This window comes from Leuresthes tenuis, unplaced genomic scaffold (genome assembly GCF_036924035.1).
Source record: "Leuresthes tenuis unplaced genomic scaffold, fLeuTen1.0.hap1 SCAF_9, whole genome shotgun sequence".
Lineage (NCBI taxonomy): Eukaryota > Metazoa > Chordata > Actinopteri > Atheriniformes > Atherinopsidae > Leuresthes > Leuresthes tenuis.
This window is the reverse complement of record NW_027325363.1, coordinates 12,323,528-12,341,934: the sequence shown is the minus strand read 5'-3', so window position 1 is coordinate 12,341,934 and position 18,407 is coordinate 12,323,528. Positions and strand designations below refer to the sequence as shown.

The 18,407-nt window shown below is 39.9% G+C and overlaps 1 protein-coding gene across 3 annotated transcripts in view; it reads right to left on the bottom strand.

The window, feature by feature from the left end:
* The window catches only part of schip1 (schwannomin interacting protein 1), a 209,430-nt gene that overhangs the window by 17,821 nt on the left and 173,202 nt on the right, over positions 1 to 18,407 (bottom strand). The window contains exon 1 of one of the 3 annotated variants that reach the window (XM_072392352.1): positions 6,102 to 6,218. The exons of the other annotated variants lie outside the window; for them this stretch is intronic. Coding sequence (XP_072248453.1) covers positions 6,102 to 6,131 — 30 coding nt within the window. The 5' untranslated portion in view covers positions 6,132 to 6,218. Of the gene's footprint in view, positions 1 to 6,101; positions 6,219 to 18,407 lie in introns of those variants that run through there. 3 annotated transcript variants of the gene reach the window in all.

Genomic DNA, 18,407 nt, shown 5'->3' with positions numbered 1-18,407 from the left:
TAAAACAGCTTATGGTTGAAATAAACAACAATATGTTAGCAATAACAAGGTTATATCTGCCAGGTTTCTTTTGTTTACTTACTAAAATAGCAGAAAACGAAAAGGAGCCAAAACACATGTTTAGTCAATACTAAGCGAAATGTTTTTTGTTGCCAGGCAAATATTTCAAATGTTGTTTTGGGGATTTTTGTCAAATTTTCCAGCAAAAGGCCTTTAGAATCTGTACAGTTCTCGATCATACTTAAACTCCGCTTTTCTATCCACTGATTTCCGATGCTTATTAGGTCAGGGGCCTAATTCAGGGCCATGGCATAACCTTAGGCGTACACCCCTTGAGGTTAGTCCATTGTGGATTTTAAGGTGTGTCACTATGTAATTGGAGAATGACCCTTCTTTCATTGTCAGGATTTTTACAGATAATGTGATATCTGCTTGCAAAATCAGATCGTCTTTAATTAATCAATTACATTTTTTCCTCTACCAGTGAAATGTTCCCAGTACCACTGGGTGAAAGAAATGACTGATCGACACCTGTGCCTAACAGCTGTGTGGCTGTTCATTAAATTCTGTATCCTGCAAAACTTTCTTCGCTAGAGTAGATGTCTGGAGCTGAATTTTGTGATGAGGATGCACGCAGGAAATGTTTTCTTCTCATGCCTCTTTCATGACTGTCATATATGCACAGGTGTTATTGCCCAGTAGAACAAAGCACCTCCACGATGTAGTCTGCAAACTCTTTCTGAAGGTCTTTATCAGTCAAAAACTGGCTCTGAGTTGCCTGTCTAACAAAGAGATTTGCATAGTTTTCTTGCTCTTCCAGAAATCTTCTTGACCACCACTGATCTTTTTTTAATTGGCATTTCCTAATTACATTACAATCTCAGGAAAATGACACACTGATAACCCATTTCAATCCTCTTCTAGCCTTCTTTGTGAGTGCTTGGTATTTGGTGTTAGGCAGCTGCCACTGGGACAATGTTACTTTGTTTTGCTCAAAATCTTATAATAATACTAAATAAATAATACTTAAATTGTTGAGAAGAATGTTTTGTCTTTAACTTCATGCCTTTTGGAGATCAGTTAATCCTCTGCTGCCCTGACTATTGCATGCCATGGTGTTGGCAGAAGTCAACTGAGAAAATTAGTGAAAGAAACTGCATCAGAAAATTTTTCTCATTGGACAGATAACACAACTATGCAAGACTGAGGCAAAAACCCTCCTACTGGTCTTGTATAATGACAGAAACTGCAGTACACCAATTCTGACCATATTAAGAGCAAAGATTGTTTGAAGTCTTTTTTTCTTTTTTTGAAGCATCAAACCACCACCTGCTGACAGAGTCAGAAGACGAATCCCACTAAGTAGTAAGACTACAAGGGGAAAGTAGATCTCAGATAAGAAATGAAAAAGCTCGTCAAGGACAAAGGGGTGAAAGAGGGATGAAAAGAGAGAGATGACATCGAAGAGAACAGCCGGTGAAACTGATGAACATGAGTCACAGTCACCTGTTTCTCTCCTCACCGAGATGAGAATAACATGAGAAAAAAGGGGAATCAAAGATTAATACAGCTGGGGAACAGTGCATTTGCTTGATAACATTAAAAAGCTTTTAAACATTTGCTCACACACATGCACACACAAGGGTTAAGTGGAAAAATAGGAAGTGGTTGTGATTTAGCGTCGATCCCTGTGGATTATGGGTAGAGTACAGCGAATTGTCTGGCTGTCCCCTGAATCTACCACCACTGGACTAACTGCTGGGGACAATATAAACAACACACACATATATACACACACAGTCCAATAAAACTGGTGTTATCTGCGAGCGGTTGGGTGGGGCAGAGTCTTCCCCACTGGCTCTCTGCTTCATTACTGAGGCTGACTTCATGGTGAAGGTGAAGTCACTGCTGATTCAAAGGAGGTTTAGAAGAAGCGGTTTGGTACCTACTTTACATATGTACAGGAGGAAGACACTACAGTAAAGATCTACAAACACACATACATCGATGTGCACTCAAAAACTGCCTGAATCACTATTCAAGGGCAAAAATAGATGCGAATACCTTTAATTCTGTATTTGGGACACACACACAGACACACACACTCACAAAGACACACAGGTTAATTCTCGTGGTGTCAATGATGGCCTGACTGTTGGGTCAGCTGAGAGAGAGCAAGCATGAAAGTGACATACACACACAGAGGGGCTTATTGTTCCAAGAGAACAGAGGGTGACTGTGGGAGAAGGTTCCTGGCACCTCCTGTAAGCCTGGCATCCAAGACCAATGGCGCTTTGTGTGTTTGTGCACTTGTACAGCTATCTTTGTGAGGACAAGTTTGAGTTTGAGAGTGAGGATATTTTGGTCCCTCGAAAGGCTGTTTGAAGATTAAAACTTGGTTTTAGTGGTGCAAAGTTCAGCATGTGTATGGGAATATGCATGTGGTAAAAATGTTACCTATTCATCACACCTATTCCTAGTCTACAAATATCAACACACTGCTCCCTAATATCTATGTGCATACTCATGTGATATTACAACACCAGATTACATGCAGTGGCAGATATGAAAGACACATGTAGAGATGCATGCTCATCGGATCTTATTTTGGAAAGAGAAGGAAAAGAATGGGGGCTGCTACCATAGCAACCTTGTGAGAATTTCTCCATGGTGATACTCTGCGTTCCAAACAAATTGGGCTGTGAAAGGAGCACAGGGTGGCCCATCGGGAAGTCCGCTAACTCACACAGAGGCCAGTGTTTGAGGCAGCTTTGGCAAATTGTTTGATATTAGGACAAAGATGTTCTCATCTTGACTGACAAAGAGACTCGCTGCACAGCAGAGGCGAGATCATAAGCACATGAATCCATGTGTGCAAACATTAAAAACTTCTGGGTAAGGTTACTTTTGAAATGTAATAGGTTGGAGTTTACCTGTTAAAATCTAATAAATAGAGGCGACATGAAACAAGAGACAATAAAACAGCCCGCATGCTTCCAAATGAGCCAGTTTAAAGATGATCTGTGTGCATATTAGGGAATGGATTGCTTATTTCAGTAATCAGTGTCTTTTTCAGTGTCTGCATAGACTAATAGGAAAGGAAATGGGTATGTCTTGCAGTGTCTGTCCTATGTTCTCACAATTACCTTGATAACATTGTACGTAACAACAATTTTTGGCAGTTTTAGTGAATATTAGTTCCTTCCGTGTGTTAGCTTTAGAAATCCTTCGTTATTGTACGTTTTGTTCTTTACAAACCAAAACCAAAAACACCACTAAACATGTCTGAACTTGTGGTTTTAGTGGCTGTTGCAAGCTGAATTTACAACCTAGTAAATTGCTATCTCAGTAATTTCATACTTCACTGTTCGGGCTCAGTGATCGATTCTGTAATTCGAGCATTATCCATCAGTGGTATAAATTCCATCTGCTGCTGCTTCTAATTTATAATTCATCATGCCACACCTCATATAAAGTTACACCCACACTGGAGCTTTCCCTAAACCCTCTCCATCAAGCTACATAAGCTTGCCAGCACATAAACATAACATAAATACACAGAAATCCTCATTCCCAAACACTGTGTGTGACAGGATTCAGCATTCAGTCAGGGTCCCTGAGGCCTTGGCAGGCTAACAGTGGTGTTCTGGCCCAGGATGACACACTGTGGCCAAGCTGATAAATCTCACCATCACCCTTTACCCTGCTGAGATTACTGCTGCTGCTGACAGCAATACGGCTCTGTGAGATTTATAGATTTACATGAGAATCTGAAAACAGGGTGACATATTGAGACCTAATACCCCAGTAAACACACTAAGGTGCAACGTGATTTTGGATCACTAAGCACTCGATGAAGCGAAGTGCAACATCAAGATGAGGGAGATGCAGCAGATAATCTGTTATTGCTCTAATGCTGAACACTTTTGTTTTTTTTGGATTCTATTTGTTGGTTTGTAAAACTATCAGAAATCGACAGATAATTTTGAGATATGGGTCAAATGGTCACTTTACCTGATCTCTAATGGTCAGCCTGTCACTTAATTGGTGAATGCCTTCAGACAGTAACAGGGAATTAAAGGGGCCGTCTAGGTTTCTGTCATCTTCCATTTCTCTGGCTTGTTTCTACTTTTTTTTCTTAAATTCACGAATAGCTAAATGAGGAAATATACTTCATTTAAATCAGGAAAAAAAGAAAGAAACAATTCTGATTATCTGACTGTCCCGAGACATAAATTGTCCCTGGAGACAAACAGAAACAGGGAAAACACTGTCCTCGACCTCTCTTTTTTCCCCACATCAACTAATGACTCTTTCACCACTGTATTTCTTCATTAAACTAATTCCCTCTATTCTATTCTCTCATTGCCCTTTGCGCCTTTCCATCCCTGAGTGGGTGTGCGATAAATATATGTGTGAGGGGCGCTGTCTGCCTGCTGGTTGCCAGGATACCAGTCTAATTGAGAGGCCTCTAGAGAATTGCAGTTATCAGAGCCTGAACCCTCTGTACGCCACACTGCTTTCACTTTTTCTGTATTCACTCCATCTCTCTTTTATAATACATCTCTTGCATTGGGTTATCTTACCTCTTAACACTTTAACTTAATAAATATCAACTTTTTCTCAACGTCTCCATACATTTTCCTCTTTTAGATGACACTGGTGTTGACTATTTTCCATACTTTTTATCAGCTACCATCACAAATGACTCAGGGAGCTGGACATCCCTCTGTCTTTTGCCTTACTCACCCTTGTTTTGACAAAACATTTCCTGTTACTGTTTCATCTCTCCCTATCTGTTTGGGATCACTTTTCCCTGCCGCTGTTTCCTTCGATCCTACCATCTTCCCATTACTCTGTCCAGCCTTTATCTGTCAAAGAACATGGCAGGAAATCCTTATCCCATTACACAAAGTCACCCTGCAGACAAGCAAATACAAATATGTGAAAGATGCAGTGAGGGTAATGCAAATGCTTCTTCAGATGGTGTTTGAAAGTGCATAAAAAGATAATCATGATAAGAAATTGCTGATGATAATAGCGAGGTGAGCACTGTGATCGCCAGGCTTTAGAAAAAGCTTGAAAGCTTCTTTAATTTTTCTACTGAAAATGCAACTTCATCTCAACTAAATTAGACTTAAATGTTTGGAGTGTTAATAACATTAATGTTAATAATTTGGACTTTTCATGTTGCAGTTTCATCTTGTCTGCTGTTCAAGTACATCTACAAGGCCCATTTGACTCTCGGAGACTCTTCAAACTTGTTTCTCCCCATCAAAGAAGCTCCGTCTCTCTTCCCCACTGCTTCCCCAGGCATATTCAGCTTATTTCTTTTGCCTTTCATCTATCTCTCTGCTTGTTCCCACTCTTTATCTCCACTGCAGTGCAGATATTCCTTCCAAGCAGTGCTAGTTATGGAAGAGCATAGCTGTGATGTGCTGCACTCCTTTAATCATGACTGCTTCATTCCTCCAAGTTCTTCGTTAGAAAAAGTGGGACACTGCTGTCACATGTCCTGTTAGAGAAACCACAAGGAAAGCCCTGCAAGCTACCATTCACATTTAAATTCTATGTATTGGTGTGCTGCCTTCACCATTCATTTAATTATGTTGATCTGCTACTTAAGACCAAAGCAGAGAACAAATTATTGAAAACAGATGAAAACAGACAAAATGGAGATTAGCTGTGATACTACAAACATGAAGTTATATGCACAGATCATGGCTCCTTGACATGAACTGATGAGGCTTGATGAGGGAGGATGTGAATGGGAGGTAGGACATTATTCCCATGAGTCAAGTGCTCTCTTAGCAACCAGCCAGCCATCAGATTCTAAACACAATCACGTAACCTCACAAGGCAAAGAAATACTCCCACACAGTCTCTGCAGTGACACACAAGTGCTACACATGTGCAACAATGTTCTAGTTTAAATCCAACATTCTAGGGTTTACGAAACATTGAGCTGAAAATATAAAACTTTATTCTTAGATCAGAAACATAACTAACTACAAGTCAAAGTCAGCTTGTGTCTGTCAGAATGCCAAAGAATCAATTAAATTACAGTTGTATGTCTTGTGTCAGTTTGCTCTGAGGACTACCTGGTAAGAACAGTTTTCCTGGTGGACCATCCTTCACAGCATCCTAGAGCAGAGTTGGCTGAGCTGGGGAGAACTGGAGCGGGACTGGGATAAGATTCCCAGCCCTGCAGCGGTATTCCAGTGGGAGGGGAGGAAAGAGATCCCTCCGAGTCCCTGATCCAATCTAAAAAGAAATAAGTCACTACCGTTGCTTGCCTCCTGTTGTAGTCAGGTCAATCTTCATCCAACCCTCTGCCTTTTATATCTCTTGTTTTCTGATCTGTCTGTTTGTTAACAGAAAAGGGCTGGGTCTGATCACTGATTTCCCAACGCAGCGAGAGGGAGGGGAGTGAGAGACGGGAGGAGGGGTGTGAGAATGTAAGAGAGGCAGAGAGAGGGTGGGAGGAGAGCGGTGGAAAGCAGAGAGCACTCCGGCTCACTTTTCTCCATCTGCTTTGGACTGAAAAGAGGGAGGAGCTGCAAGGCTGAACGTAAGCAGCTCTGTCCAGTGGGGAGAGGGCATGGTGGAGGGGGGAGGGAGGAAGGTGGAGGGCTTAGGTCAAGGCCGGAATGTCATTTTGCTTTTTTAAATGGAGTGAAGCCAGACAGAGAGGGGAGGAAGGGCCAAGGGGTGACTTTCATTCCTTAACCGTAATCTCAATCCCTTTGTGGGCTGCACAAAATATCATCACAAGGAGACTAAAAGGTTGAAAATGTGTTTTTATTAGCAGGAAATTAAAAATATGTCAAACCCCAAAATGAGATATTTGCAATGTTTTAGTTATTGTTTTATTAAAAAAAAATCCAATTCATATAATAAAAAATATATTCACTTATTTTATGTGTGAACTTGCTTTACTTTAGCCTCTCTATGTCGAAGTACAAATAGTACATGGGCAATGTGTCTGTCTCTTCGTAAGATTATAATCCCATAGTGGCAGATGGCTGGTCTATAATCCACAAACAGGCCAACCTACTAAGATAATCGCTCCCTTCTACATCTCTCCATCCATTCCTCTATTCTCTTATTACTGTGCTAAATCCATCCTTTTGTTTTCCTCTTTGTCCACTATTCACTGAAGATCAGGTGAAATAAAAATATATACACAGCAAACTCTTTAACCACACCTGTTTGGCACTGATAACAGTTACATAGATATCTAATAGAAGGTCTACATTATGGTTTTATGCTGAAATGATGGGACATTTGATGTATATTCTCCTGATCTCTCCTCAGAGATTTAATCAAAATAATGAGACCGTTGCATTGTCATTCTTTTTTTTTTTTTTACTAAGTTTTAAGCACTTAAAACTGTTTTCCATAAGAAGTTATGCAAAATTATCCTTACATATGGGGGGTGGTTGTAGCAAAGGAAGTATGGGGGTAATTCTTCAAACAGGGGGTTGTTGGTTTGATCACAAACTTCCCCAGTCCCCACGTGGAAGAATGTAGGGCAGGTTTGTTAACTCCACATTAGACCCCAAATGTGTTCCTCACTGGTAAGTCACTTTGCATAAAAGCTTGTGTTAGATAAATGCAATGTAATGTACATCACAAAAAAATGTGTATCAAATATTGACATAATGCTTATAAAAGTTAAATGCTCATTTAAAGTTGAGATTCTCATATTTCTATATATGAAGAAAACAAATCAATCAATCAGTTTTCAAAACAACCTTTTATATAGTAATGTATGACGATGTTGGCATATTATCAACCAAAACACAAATGAAATATAATCATTGGCCCTAAATGAGCACTGATAAGCAGGTGAGTTCAACTCGGACCCGGTTGGGGCTGTTTTCGGAACTGTGTTAAGAAAGCAGACTGAAACTTTGCTTGGAAATGTTGAAGAAGAAAAAGGTGCACAATGAAATTTTTTTTTGCATATCTGCAAGTGGGATATTATGATTAGAGAAAGCAAAAAAAAAAACTTGTTTAATTTACCGAAATGCAGATTAAGTGTTGTGATCCGGTAGGAAAAAAAACTGTCGGTTGGCCAATTAATCAGGTAGATTTAGGCAATTTTTTTATAATTAGCATCAGCCGATACCGATGCCGAGGACACTAAGACAACTAATTGACAGGCAAATATGTGGATAACGTAGTGTTGCTGCTGAGGAAACATAGACATTAAAAGAAAGTGGGAAACAAGTGACATACTGCCATGACACAAGATCAACTTGTGTTTACTTTAACTAACAACCTGAAGTCAAAGGAGTAGGTGGTTATTGGAAGCTAAAGGAGCCTGCACTGTTTCTGTTTTGATAGTTTATATGCAACATAATGGCTGTCCTGTTTTCTAAAGATCAGCATTGTCCATAGAAAAAAACATGGAGGCACTGACATTGGCAATTGGTCAAGATAAGTTGCAAAAATATTTCCATATTAGATCCATATATAATCCAGTATCCTGCATCTAATTTTGAAGCCACAGTCGAGTTGTGCTCAGCATTGCTTCTGCCTTGTTCCACTATAAGCCTTCCCATAAGTAAAAAGCAGTGGAACAGCTTTGCACAAAAATGTAAAGAATGTGACATTGTGATGCAATTAAATCCTACATCGGTTTCCAGCTTTCCATTTTTGGGAGGTAGCTATAGATACATACACTTCTGTTATCTCATCCCTCCTCTCTGGCCAAACCTCTCTATCCGACATTGATCTCTCTTGGGTGACGCTGCTTTTCCCGATAAGACCACTCGTGGGTTTAATGACCTGGAAGTGGATCGATGAGTTCCCTTCTGCTCTGATCTCTCCGCTCAAGCTTGCACTTTGTTGGCTCTGGCTTAGCCTTCTGTGTGATGCCCAGCTGGGACAGACTGGAGCTCGGCCCATCCGGTGACACTAGTGGATATAATTATCTGTGTTGAAAGATACCAAGCAAGCTTCATGAAAGCCCTCTTAAGCTTGTTCAAGGTTACATGAAAGCTTATCTAAGCTTACAAGTTTACAGGGGGTAGTAGAAAATTGGCATAGCAAGTCGATGAATCCTGATCTTTTTTTTTTAGTTTAGTGTAAATGCTGCTGTGTTTCTGCTGGATGTGTTAACATGCTTAGGAAGCCTTTAAAATTTTATATATTCAATAAAATGTGGGTTGCTGCTGGGAACTTGTTTTTATGCTCCCTGCCATCTAGTGATCATTACATGCTTAAAATTAATTAAAAGCTCATGGCTAATTTAATACATTTTGACTTGAAGAGGACTATACAGCTTGATAAAATGTGAATCTGCCTGCTGATGCCAAAAACAGCAATCTGATACCAAATTTAAACACACATTTGGTCTCTCTTTAGGTGTTTGTATGTTTTAAATGTTCACAATCACTGTTCTTTTTAGGTTAAAACCAACAACCAAACCTGAAGCGCAAGAGCAAAACAAACTTTGATATACCACATCATGAGTGATGCTTTGAAAAATTAATACACAGCAACCTCCCCTGTCTCCTCTGTCACCATGGCAGCAGTCAGTCCAAAGAACCCCCTGCTGACCTTCACATGGTTGTCAAGGTTACAATCTGAGTCAAAGCACAGGTGGAGACTCAGGCAATATCTCTTTACTCAGACTGGAAAAAAAAGAGAGTGTCTGACTCTCCCCAGGCTGTGCCTTGTGTTGTCTGTAATTCTTAAATTATACCCACACAGGTCACTTCAACTGGCAAATAAAAACAAAAGTCCAAAAAACGTGTTTATGTAAGTGGCGGAGAGATGAGCAGGCAGGCAGGCCGCTGTCTCCAAAGCATTGGCCACATTATGAAATGTCTGGGTGGTACAAAGCTAAAAACTAGAAGACAAGCAAATATCATCTGCAAAAATGATCAGTATATTCACTGTAAGCAAATTCAAATTCTCTTGGTAAAATACAGTAGTTGCATGCCAATTACAATGCCAAACGTAACAAGAGTAACATGCAATTTAGATTGTTTGCTCAGAGTAGGTACAAAGATTGTTTTCCATTGTTACTTGAACACATATTTACCTGGGCATACTTATTGACTGAAGCAGAAATGATTAATGTGCAATCATATGTAACAAACATGGTGATTCATTCCAGTGAAAACAGTGGGGTGCCAAAGAGCTGCAATGAATGTTGTAGGTGGTAAAAAATGTCTTGTAACATTTTATACAGTTCATGGAAAATACTTGAATCTCGGTCATGCTGTGTCACCTCCTTCCTTTCTCTAACAAACAGCTTGAACTCACTCCTTTCAGCTTCTGTGCCATCTACCCCTCCTTCCTCTTTCTCTGGCCTTTCAGTGTAACAAGACTTGCTTTCTTTTTACCACTTTTCTCCATCTTCCTCCTCCTCCCCTGCCCTCCTCCCCGGCTCAGCGGGTGGAGGAGAGCGCAGATGCTTTTAGCGAGCTGACATTTTGTGCCAGTGTAAAAACACTGCATTGCAAAGCAGGTTGGCTCAGTGTGAGGGCCAGATTCTGGCGGTAATGAGCTCGCTCTGACAGGGAGGAACTGATGTGGAAGGCCAGGGAGTTCGTGTGTGTGCTCGCTCTTATGGTTAGCCACCAGAGACTGTTCTAATAAGGCCTGCATGTCTACAGTTGGTGGTGGAAAGACTGAACATGCTGGGATTACCAGGTTGCATTAATATTTGTTTTGCATTTTCAAAGGCATCACAGCACACTACATTTGTATAGCAGCTGAATAAACTAACAACTAACAATTACACTTGTGCACTGACAAAGTCCATTATGAAACAGGAGTTTTGAGTCACAATAAACATTAACAGCTGACAAAACCGAGACAGGAAGATTTCTTTAGATTCTTCTTGTTGTCTTGACAACAATGAAAACAACTATGAAAAGCAGAGTGAAGACATGAAAACATGGAAAAGAACTGATTTGCATTGAAACAATCAGTCATTGGTCTGGAGCTGAAATAACTGGGTAGCCAGTGGATGGCATTTATGAAAACAAGTGAGAATGTAAAGGCGACTAGAAAGAAAACAACCAAACGCATGATTTCACATGATATATTACTTCAGTAAATATTCCCCAATTCAGTTTAGTCTCAATCACTAGTTTCAAGACTTTTTCAAAACAACAGGATGTTCCTTTTGCAAAATACAGTCTGATCTAGATTGAAATAGACAAAAAAACTTGACCTTCCAATTGACCTTAGTGGCTTGCATAGTTTCTATGACCATCACTCACATCCACCTCTCACATGAAAAGGTCTCAAAGATCCAACAGGGCAATGTCCAAAATGCTAAACTTGAGGCTCCAGAATGGTAATTCAGAGCCACTAGGTGACACTATGATGGCTCCATTCATCTTTCTTATAGATTCTGTGTTCGGATGTAAGGATTTGCTGCTGATTTCTGTTTTAAATCATTATAAATAATTTGGACAAATCAAAATGCTGTTATTGCGTTTTTTTACGGACAAAGGTGAATGACTTGTCTGGGAAATAGTTGGCAAACTAACTAAAGGCTAATTTGTGGTTTAAGGATCTGTCTGTGCAGGCCATTTTAAACTTTGCAGACATGCATATGACTCTGTTTAAATTACTATTCAAGTTCAAGTTCATCTGTAATATTTCATCGACTCGAATGATGAAATTGGCAACTTCATGATGGCCAGAAGATTAGTACTAGTGCAAACAAAACAGCAAGAAAAATACAAGAAAAAGAAAATAATCTTTGTGACATTACAGACCTACTCCTTTAACAATGGATGATCAAGTCCCTTTCCTCAAAACAGACTATTGACTGTACTGCAGTGACTACGTTTTTTTGTTTTTGTTGCTTGCTCAGAGAGAGTCAACATGCTTGCAGTTTCTGCACATCATGTTGACACAAATGTTGGACTGCATGCCAACAGCCGAGGAGGGACCTTCATGGACTGGTGCTGATTACAAATTTTACGTCACATAGATCCACACAGACCAAACTGGAGCACAGAGGGAAAGGACGAATCGGCCCAAACTGATAGCAAAAACAACAGCCAACTGAGGCCCCCCATCAGTTATCATTTGATCTTTATATAATTAACTGAAGCAAACATTCCTCACTTCTGTTATCTCAGTTATTTTGCTGCTTTTCATCTCTTTGGGTGATGATATTGGACAGCAATAGTAAAATAAAAGCAGGTATTTTTCACAGTGTTACTTTACAATCAAGTAATTGATTGGGAAAAATCATCAGTTCAGTTGCTAATGTCATAATGAGGAGCTGTAGCCCAATTTGATTTAAATGTACTGATTATTTTTGTATTTTAGGTACGCAATAAGATGAAAGCATTCTGTGCTCTGTTCTCTCCGGCAGCAGATGAAGCTCTCTGCATGACCTGGCAAAATGTCTCACACAAACATACACAAACACACACACTTTGTCATATGAAGAGGCCCACAGCTTAGATAAGAAAAAATATACCTTTTTACCCTTTAAAGTCTCACTCTCTCTGAGTTTAAACATGCTTTGTATTTTTAGCTTAACATAAACAGGCCTAGTCTAAAATCCACTTCTCTGCCCATGTACATATGTACACACCCAATTACGCCCTCTATAATCAGGAGCAGAAAAGACCAGTGTTTCATGTTTCAGCTCCACCCAAATGAGCACCCGTGTAAGCACACAAACACAAGCCACTGTGTTTGCATGTGAGTGATTTAACCTTTTATTCCCCTGGTAGCGCACAGGACAGGTGATGGAGTTTCAAATACTTCACTGATAGGGAAAAAAAAAACCTCCTTCACTTTCTCAATTCTCACTGTCATTTTTTTTTTATTTCTCTTAGCAGCCTTGTTCAAATAAACCTTTTTTAAAAATCTCCTTCTGACTTGCTTTTACTTACACAGCCAGCCTGTGTGCAAATGTGTGTTATGTATTCCTGACTGTGCAGTATGCAGACTGACACAAAGCTATAACATTGGAGGCCGTCTACTCCCTGCTACATAAATCCCCATTTCCTCCACAGCACGCTCTGCCACTCAAAGCCTGCGCCCCTCTTTGATAGTTTTCATAGGGTGGAAAAGGGGAGCCAGGCAAAGTGCAGAAAATGGTCTCCTGCTGTATTTTGGCTGTGTGAGAACATTAGGGTATAATGCCTCCTGACAGCTAGAGGAAGAAAACAATTAGCTGAGAGGAGGAACGGGAACTGTAGTAAAGGACCAGGGATGTCTGAAAGTGATTTAATAAAAGAGGGAAACAAAGAAAAGAAGGTGCAAATTTGCAACAGTGTTGCAAAAATTACTTTGATCCTAAGCTGACTTTCATGCCATAAAATATATTACACACTCTGAAGAGCAGGATGACTTTGTGAATTTCATCCACATTCTGTGACTATAGTGAATCATATGTGACTAAATCAGAGGAAGGGTGTGTGTTTGGGTGAGTTTTTATGCATCTATCAGGATAACCCACTAAACAAGAATTAGTGGAATGTGTAGCTCTTGGCCAGACATTTCCGCATGAAATTGAGACTTATCTCCAATCACAACAGAGACTCTGTCTAGCTTTTGCCAGGTTACCTTGGTGACTTCATGATGTATCATCAAACAAATTGGTGCTGACTTCACCTTAAGCACTCAGTTTTGCTATTACTCATCAGCACACATAGGTTGTCTCTTTGTGTTTGTTTACTGGTTCAGAAGTTATCAGGCAGCAGATTAAGCTGCACTTTGAAATACGATAAGAGCAGTTGAGACATTACCACTCCCATGATGGCTGCATGGCGGTGACACTTGAACCCGATAACCCACGTATTTAAAGGAAGTTTGCGTTTTTCTACCAGTTTCAGTATGTAGATTTTACAATTCAAAGGTTTTGGCTCATGTAAACAGGACAATTTGAATAACAAAAGATTTTATTTTATTTAGGCACGTGTGTGTCGTGTCTAATTTCCAACTTGGCACATGCCCACTGGCATGAGATTTTAAGTCACTAGGTAACCTTAAGGGAACCTTTTCAATTTGAGGGGTTAATGTTGTGACAGGGTGTACTTTACCAAACCATGAGCTTTTCCTAAATCTAATTAGGTAGTTTTGGTGCTCTAGCTTTGCCAAACATTGATAGGCAACAAAACTAAAAAAAACAGTGATGTCATACACGTCTCACCCAGAGACAGAAATAATACTTTGAACAAACTTTTGCAACCTCTAGTCTACATGTTAAAGTGTGTTGCTGCCACGTGGGGGCAGTACCAGAAATATGTGGCCCAATCTGCGGTATGGATCTAGGTTATGTTGGAGCTGATGTTGGTCCTTTAGCCCTGAACTGCTGCAGCAAAAACAGCAGTTAAAGTGGACAAAGCTATGTTCTGTGATAGAGTAAAACTAAGCATTATATTGAAGTTTGTCTAGTGTTGCTGTTGTCTGTGCTTTTTGCTTGTCCCTTTTTGCTATTAATCGTTTTTTTGGTACTTCGCCCTCCTTGTAGCAACATCCCTGTGTAGCATCATGCCTGAAGCCCATGCACTGTTAGCTTTTTGGAGGAATGCATGTCTGTCTATCTGCGATAAAAGATTCCTATCTGCAGGGGTTAAGAGATACCATAAATGGGGACCAAGCCTCTCATTTCAAAAGCACCATGAACCTGTCCTATATCTACTGGCAAGCAGGGATTGACTTATGTGGTTGCAGAAAGAGGTCTATTTGTATAAAAAAGGAAAATTATCCTCCTTAGTGTATTTCCAACCTCAGTTCACATTATCTTAAGGAGGTCTTAATAGTTTGTTTTATGTATTCTTTAACAGGACTTCATTTTTTATCTGATACGTAATAAAGACAAGGAACCTGACTGTCAGTTTGGACTGGGCTAATTTGTGATTCACAAGCCACTACCAATGAGATGTATGGGGCTTCTACATATCTCAGGCATTTAAAAGGTTTCTAAATTTGAGTCCACGAAACAGAGGGCGACATCAGAATAACTATATCCATCTACTTCATACAGTCTAGGAAATGGAATTGCCACAGCAGATGTACAATTTGCAAAAAGCAACCTTGTGCTTTTCTTCGAGACAATACTGACATAGAAAAAAAAGTATGCTGTCAATGAGAATGCCTGAGCATGTGCAGGTGCATACACCACAGACAAAACATGTTATGGTTGACCAAATAAGTGTCAAACAGACTTCACATTTTAACCACATTTTAGGGACTGGAACACACGAGGCTCCTCACCAAAAAATACTTCTCAACAACTATTCTGACTATCCTTGAGTCCTGACACACCGAGCAGGCATTTGGGTTATTGAGCATGTTGGAACTCTAAAGATGAGAGAGCTCACCGACTGGCTGTTTAGTCTTGTGAATGATTTTACCCATTTAAGGTAACCTGTTGCAATGCTTTGCTTCCATCTTTTCCTTTCTTTTATCACAAGAAAAACACTGATATCAGCAAGTGAGAAGAGCAGCTTTACGGTGCGAGTTGTGTCTAATCTGACTTATTCTTTTACTGAAGGAGCTTTTCAAGAGCAGACACAAGTTTAACAGAGGCAACATAAACCTTTTAATCAGCTGGCCTTTGTCATGGCTCATTCTTTGAGCTCAGCTGGGTGTAACACACACAAACTCACTACCCCTCAAAGTAAAGGGAACATTTAAAACAGCTGCACAACACAAAGATAGGCTTTTAGAGAACACATACACGTGCACAACATATTTGATGGTACTTTTTTTTAACGAGGAAAAAGAGGGCAGCCAAGTATCAACCAACATATGGTCAGAAACCTACCAGCATGAACCTGCTATTTGTTAAAGGGTCACACAAAAACTTAGATACATAGACAGGAGAACAGCTGGCTTTACTTTTTGTTCTATTCTCAACATATCTACATAGTCAGTTACTTACAAAGTCGAAAGACAGTATGTAACAGCAGAAAAATGTGGTGCCCCAAGCTATAATTAAATATCAAGCCTTTCGCCAAACAACTTGTTTAACTCTGAGCATGTACGGTCTGAAGTTTAGTTTTCATTAGATGTAATGCTGAAAAGATCTGAGAAGCTGGACCCACAGCACACCTTGACAAATTGATCATATTCTCCTTTACCTGAGTTAAATGCCCAGCGTGCTGCGAGGAATCCAAGGTTAAGCTGGGATGAAAAGTATTCCACAGATGTAAAAAAAAAAAAAAAGAGAGAAGAAAAGAAAAGAAAAAAATCTACCAACACGGGCAGACTGTCTGGAGAAGAAAAAGATATCCTTTCATTTGATGTGTTTAGGTGAGTTTGTGCATGTGTGTTTGGACTAACAGGAGGCTCAGAGGCAGATGCAACGCAGTGAGTTTGTGTAAGAAGAGCCTGTGTGTACAAGAGCTTTGGTGAGCAGAGGGCCGGGCATGTTTCAGCTGGTTTCTGCACATACATGGATCTACACACACACGCACGCAGAAGGAGCAATGGTTTTGCATAAAAGGCTGTTCCAGACTTCAAATCCTCAGCAGGGGCTCCCCACACCTGGTTGAAGCCACGCCCCCAGTCTCTGAGGCTTCCGTTCTCTCCTTACTGTTGTTGTTTATTCTTTCCTACTGGCTCAACTCCATCCTTATTCAAACCACACTTCAGACACCACACTCTTTCTCTCACCTCCATTCCACAGCTACTCTTTCAAAACCTTAGCGTTGCATCATTCACAATCTAACTCTTTTGAGACCTCTTCACACTGATTGTTTGAACCTATTCATATCCTCTATGACTGTGCACAAGACTTCTTCAACCCTGCAATTTCTCCCATCTCCTACCGCGCCCTCTTTCCCCTTACGTGGCATGAGCTACTTTCTGGGAGAAAGTAGTAGTTAGAATGTTAGTGAAGGGTGGCAAAAAGAGTTCAACAGCTGAACATCCCCATCCAGAGAGAGAGAGAAAGCTCTCTCAGCTTTTGCTCTTTTCTTGAACTTAAGCTTCTGTTCTCATTCTTTTATTTTCCACAACCCATGACTGTTTCTCTGGGGCAAAGTGCTCTTGCCTTGTACAGTTTGGTTTGGCTGTTGTCTTTTCTAGTGTTTATATGGTGAGCATGAGCAACACTTTCCCTATTAAGTTGTAGTACCTCCACTGCCAGTTGGAAAATCTGCCCTCAGAAGAAATTGTTCTTTACGGTTTCACACTGAGCAGGAAATATTTTCCAGCTTTAATTTAAAACTGAACAAAACTAATAATCAAAACATACGTTACGTATGACATTACCTCATCACTGGTTTAGAGAAGAACTGCCTAATGTTGGTCAAACTCCAGCAAATATGTATCCTACACTGTCCATAATGCAACATGATTTAATAAAAAAAGAATAAATACATTAAAAAACATATTTTCTCTCAGTTCTGGCTTAAGGTTGTATGTTTAATTTTTCTGCAATATATACTGAAATTTAAAAATACACATTGATTCTAAAAATAATGGAAAAACAGAGGAATGACCAGAACATATCTATGTGGAGGTTTAAAAGAACTGATTTTGTAGGAAAGATGGGCTGCAAGGTTTTCTCAGTGCAAACTGAGACCTGAATGGTTTGCAAATTGTTTCAAAGAGCCAAATACAAAAGCAAGTGAGTGCTGTAATTACTCATCTTTAGAGGTTCTGGAAGGAAATATTCGGTAAAATACACTGGATAAATACACTGGTTGAATTATCATGACGGCATTGCTTTGCTATAACTCTTATATTATTTCTAGAGGTGAGTTAACTAACAAATATAATGTTATACATTTAATCAGACTTCTCTTGTAGATCAATCAATGGAAAATGAGAATCACTTGAGTTTTCCTTTTGTATGAAGCACCATAAAAAATCTAGCTTCACATATTCAGCATCATTTGCCTCAATTGACTTTGCACATCCTGTGATGTGATTTTTGCACATGTGCCTAATACAATGCCACAGCTGAAATGACTGCTTTTGGCACAGTTGTACAAGTTGTATACGAGTATTTTGTGTTTCAACCGGTGAGGTAGATGCTTGGGCAGGTTCGGTAGATGTTATCAGGGACAGGGCTCTTCTCTGCACTTTTCAAACAGGAGAAGTACTGCAAGTCTCAGCACTGACACTATCTTTTAATCACAGTTTGCCCATGGGGTGTTTTTTAAATTATGTGACGAAGGCTGGCTGTGTGAGCCTTGAGATTGAAAAAGAAGCCGCCGGGAGGCATAGATTCAATATTTCCTCAGCATGTGCTTTTGAAAATACACAAAAGTGTACATTTCTGTGTATTGAGGGCCACACATATAACCTGAACCCATTTCTGTTTTTAACTTGAAGACTGGACAGGAAGGATAATATTATTATTCACCTCTCAGCCGAGTGGAGCTAAATGAAGGGTTAGAGGTTGTGTTACCTTTGGTGTTCTTGAGATCCCTGTGGACCCCTCTCTGCCACGT